Source organism: Notamacropus eugenii, chromosome 7 (assembly GCF_028372415.1).
Source record: "Notamacropus eugenii isolate mMacEug1 chromosome 7, mMacEug1.pri_v2, whole genome shotgun sequence".
Lineage (NCBI taxonomy): Eukaryota > Metazoa > Chordata > Mammalia > Diprotodontia > Macropodidae > Notamacropus > Notamacropus eugenii.
The window spans coordinates 16,350,162-16,353,668 of record NC_092878.1 but is presented as its reverse complement, the minus strand read 5'-3'; the positions used below and the strand labels follow the sequence as shown (position 1 = coordinate 16,353,668).

General features: G+C 35.9%; 1 protein-coding gene across 1 annotated transcript; it reads left to right on the top strand.

Annotated features, from left to right (window-relative positions):
* Window positions 1–1,691: 1,691 nt before the first annotated feature.
* LOC140513642 (olfactory receptor 4F15-like) lies at window positions 1,692–2,660 on the top strand. The gene has a single exon (XM_072623494.1). The coding sequence runs from the start codon at window positions 1,722–1,724 to the stop codon at window positions 2,658–2,660; it is 939 nt and encodes a 312-aa protein (XP_072479595.1). The 5' UTR covers window positions 1,692–1,721.
* The last annotated feature ends 847 nt before the right edge of the window (window positions 2,661–3,507 follow it).

Sequence of the window (3,507 nt, the reverse complement as noted above, 5' to 3'; positions counted from 1 at the left end):
TCTTACCAGTTAAAAATATTGGCATTGAATAAAAGAAAACATTAATTTCATTAATTCATTCACTGGAATCTAAGAAAAGATCCTGATACTTGTCAGAACCATTTAATTTGCTAAAAATTCCTAATTGACCAAGGGGCAGTGATATGCTGGAATCAGCAAAAACTGAAAAAAGCTTATTATTTAATTTTCAATGTGTTTGTACATCAGAAATCAGGAAACACTACAAATCGGGGCTTTAATCATTGCTTTGTTAATTGCTTAATCTTAAGACAATTATGGAGAAAATGTTAATAATGACAGTTACACTTCAGGGGCTATCCTGCATGTGTGTATTTTTTTTGAAAGCTGATTGTTAAACATTTACCAGCAACAAACAAGTAGAAAAGAGTTTAGGAGGAATATCCATACAGGATATTTTGAGTTTGCACGATATCCAGAGATCTCTGTTTTCAACTTGGTACTCTGTATAGTATCTTGGAAGAAAAATACAAACATTCTGGACTGCAGTTGGGGTTTGTCTGATGCAGGCAAAGTCTTGAATATTGGTTTGGACATATTTCTGAGAGTGAAGTTGTGGAAAGTTGCTTCTCACAGGAAAGAATAATATCTAGGTTAATATGTGTTTCACAGGCAAGTTCCTTGTTCAGAGCTTCACATAATCTTTATGGATGTTTTGACAGCTTGGTTAATCAGTTTCATACTAATGAAGCTTCATTTCCTGTTTAGTTTCATTGTTTGCACGTTTGTTTATTGAGCTGTATTTTAACTGTATTTCTTTGCAATGCATTGGCCTCCTTAGCTGCAGATCAAGTGTTAACCATTCATCATCTTTGAAGATGTACATCTGACCCTGTTTCCTGTTGCATCCTTGAAATTGTTTTCCTTTCCCTTATATCTTCATAACTGTGTCAAGATCAAATAATGCCAGCATGAATGATGCTTTCCCAAAACGACCCCTTCTTAATTCCCCTCATGATGCAGCCTAACTTTACTCCTCAACTGAAACACCTGCCCCTTATGGTTCCCTCATCTAGTTAGAGTTGCGTATTAGGCTACAGAACATGAATAAGTGGTGAAAATGGAGAGCTAGGAAGAAAGATATGTGGTGCAGCATATAGAGTACCATGTGTGGAGTCAAGAAGATCTGAGTTAAAATTTGACTTCAGATGCTAGGTGTGTGATGCTGGGCAAATCACTTAATCTCTATTTGCTTCTTTTACTAGCTAATCAAATGGGGATCACTGGAGAAGTAAATGGCAAACTATGCCAGTATCTTTGGCAAGAATAGGACATCGATAAGTCCTTGGAGTTAGGAACACTTTGATATAGTTGAACAACAGAACCACTGCAAAAAAGACGAAAGAACCTTTGATTCAAGTGTAGGGCAAAGGACTGTTTTAAGTTGTGGTAGGATGGAAATCCATAAGACCTTGGGTTAAGTGATCATAAGATAAAGTCACTTCTGAGATCTCAAAGGTAGGATGATTGTGAAAGTTCTTTAGGGATGCATACATATCTAAATATAGAATTCGTTGAAATGATTTTTTCTCTATAATGTGTAAAATATAGGCATTCCAAGCTTTGCATAACTTAAAGATGTTTAAAAGCTCTCTGAACCACCAAGAAGAACTATTTTGAATAGTAAAATTTAAAAAAGAAACACTTTTTCACAATAGTTCTCTTTCAATTCTTTCTCTTCAGGTAACATTTTACTCAGGGCAATGAATGAAGTGAATAAATCCATGGTGTATGAATTTGTGTTCTTGGGGATTTCCAGGTCATGGGCCATGCAACTTTTCCTCCTGGTATTCTCCTTCATGTTCTATGTGGCCATTGTGCTGGGGAACTTCCTCATTATGTTCACAGTCATCTTTGACCCTCACTTACATTCTCCCATGTATCTTCTATTGTCTAACCTCTCTCTCATTGACCTGTGCTTCTCTTCTGTTTCTGTTCCCAAGATGATTTATGACCTTTTTTGTGAACATAAAACCATATCATTCCTGGGTTGCCTTATGCAGATATTCTTCATTCATAACTTTGGAGGAACTGAGTTGATGCTGCTGCTTTCCATGGGCTTTGACAGATATGTTGCCATATGTAAACCTCTTCACTATCTGACCATTATGAATCCAAGAATGTGTATTTTTCTCATAGTTGGTTCTTGGATCATTGGTCTCTTACACGCACTGACCCAATTAGCTTTTGTGGTAAACTTGCCTTTTTGTGGCCCTAATGAAATTGACAGTTTTTATTGTGATCTTCCTCGCTTGATCAGATTGGCCTGTGCAGACACCTACAAGCTGGAGCTCATGGTTGCTGGTAACAGTGGTTTCATTTGCATAGGCACCTTTTTCCTCTTGATCATCTCCTACATATATATCTTGTTTATTGTCAAGAAACGCTCTTCAAATGGTTTGTCCAAGGCTCTCTCTACTTTGTCAGCTCACATGACTGTAGTTGTCTTATTTTTTGGTCCGTGTATCTTTGTCTACGTGTGGCCATTTCCCACAATGCCAGTGGATAAATTTCTTTTTATTCTTGATTTTATTGTCACCCCTGTCCTAAATCCTTCTATATATACATTCAGGAACAAAGAGATGAAAGTTGCCATGAAGAGGCTGATCACTCAACTCGGAAGTTCCAGGAAAAATTTGTAAATAATTCAAAAATTCCCAGAATATGTTAAACTGACCACCAGGTTGACTGCATTTCAATCTGGGACTAAATATGAGAGTTCATTCCGTTTTAATGTTCTTCATATTGATCTAATGACTCTTTCCATGGGTTAAAAGGCAAATTGATTCCTGATGCATCTGTTCAATATGAAACCAAATATTATGTATTGTTGTTCTCCTGTGGTTAGATCCCCAATGCAGATTCAAACTGACAACGTTCCACATTTCAAAGGTGTGCAAATAAAGACATATTGTGTGGTATACGATGTATGGATACATCATATTCTACATTATCCACAGGCATTTTGGTTAATTGGAAGAATGTACTGATTATTGAAAAAACAGCAATGGAAGTTAAGTTCTAATAATTTTTATGAACATTGGAAAGATAATTTGTTCATTGTTTTATGTAATTTGAATAATAAACCACTGGGAGGAATTACACTTCTAGACAGAATGATGACCCTAAATCTACATATCAGAAAACAATAAACACATAAGTTCCCAAATGTTGAATATTAGACTCTGAGGCCAAACATCTCAGCATCATATGCAGGGTCACTGGGTTGAGCAGGATATGATTTACCTTGTTCAGAGGACTTTTGGTTGGATAGGGAAAAAATAAGAACAATTTCTACTCTAACATGTATGAGAATTCCAAAGATTCATTTTGGACAGTTATGAACTAAATTAGGATTAGCAATTCAAGTAATACATGTATTTCCTGGAGTGATAGATTCTAATTATCCAGTAGAAATTTTTGTGACATTCCAAAATTTAGGTGTTGAACTCATGCAGTTTTGTAAAAGTCATAGAATAGTTCAAGTGA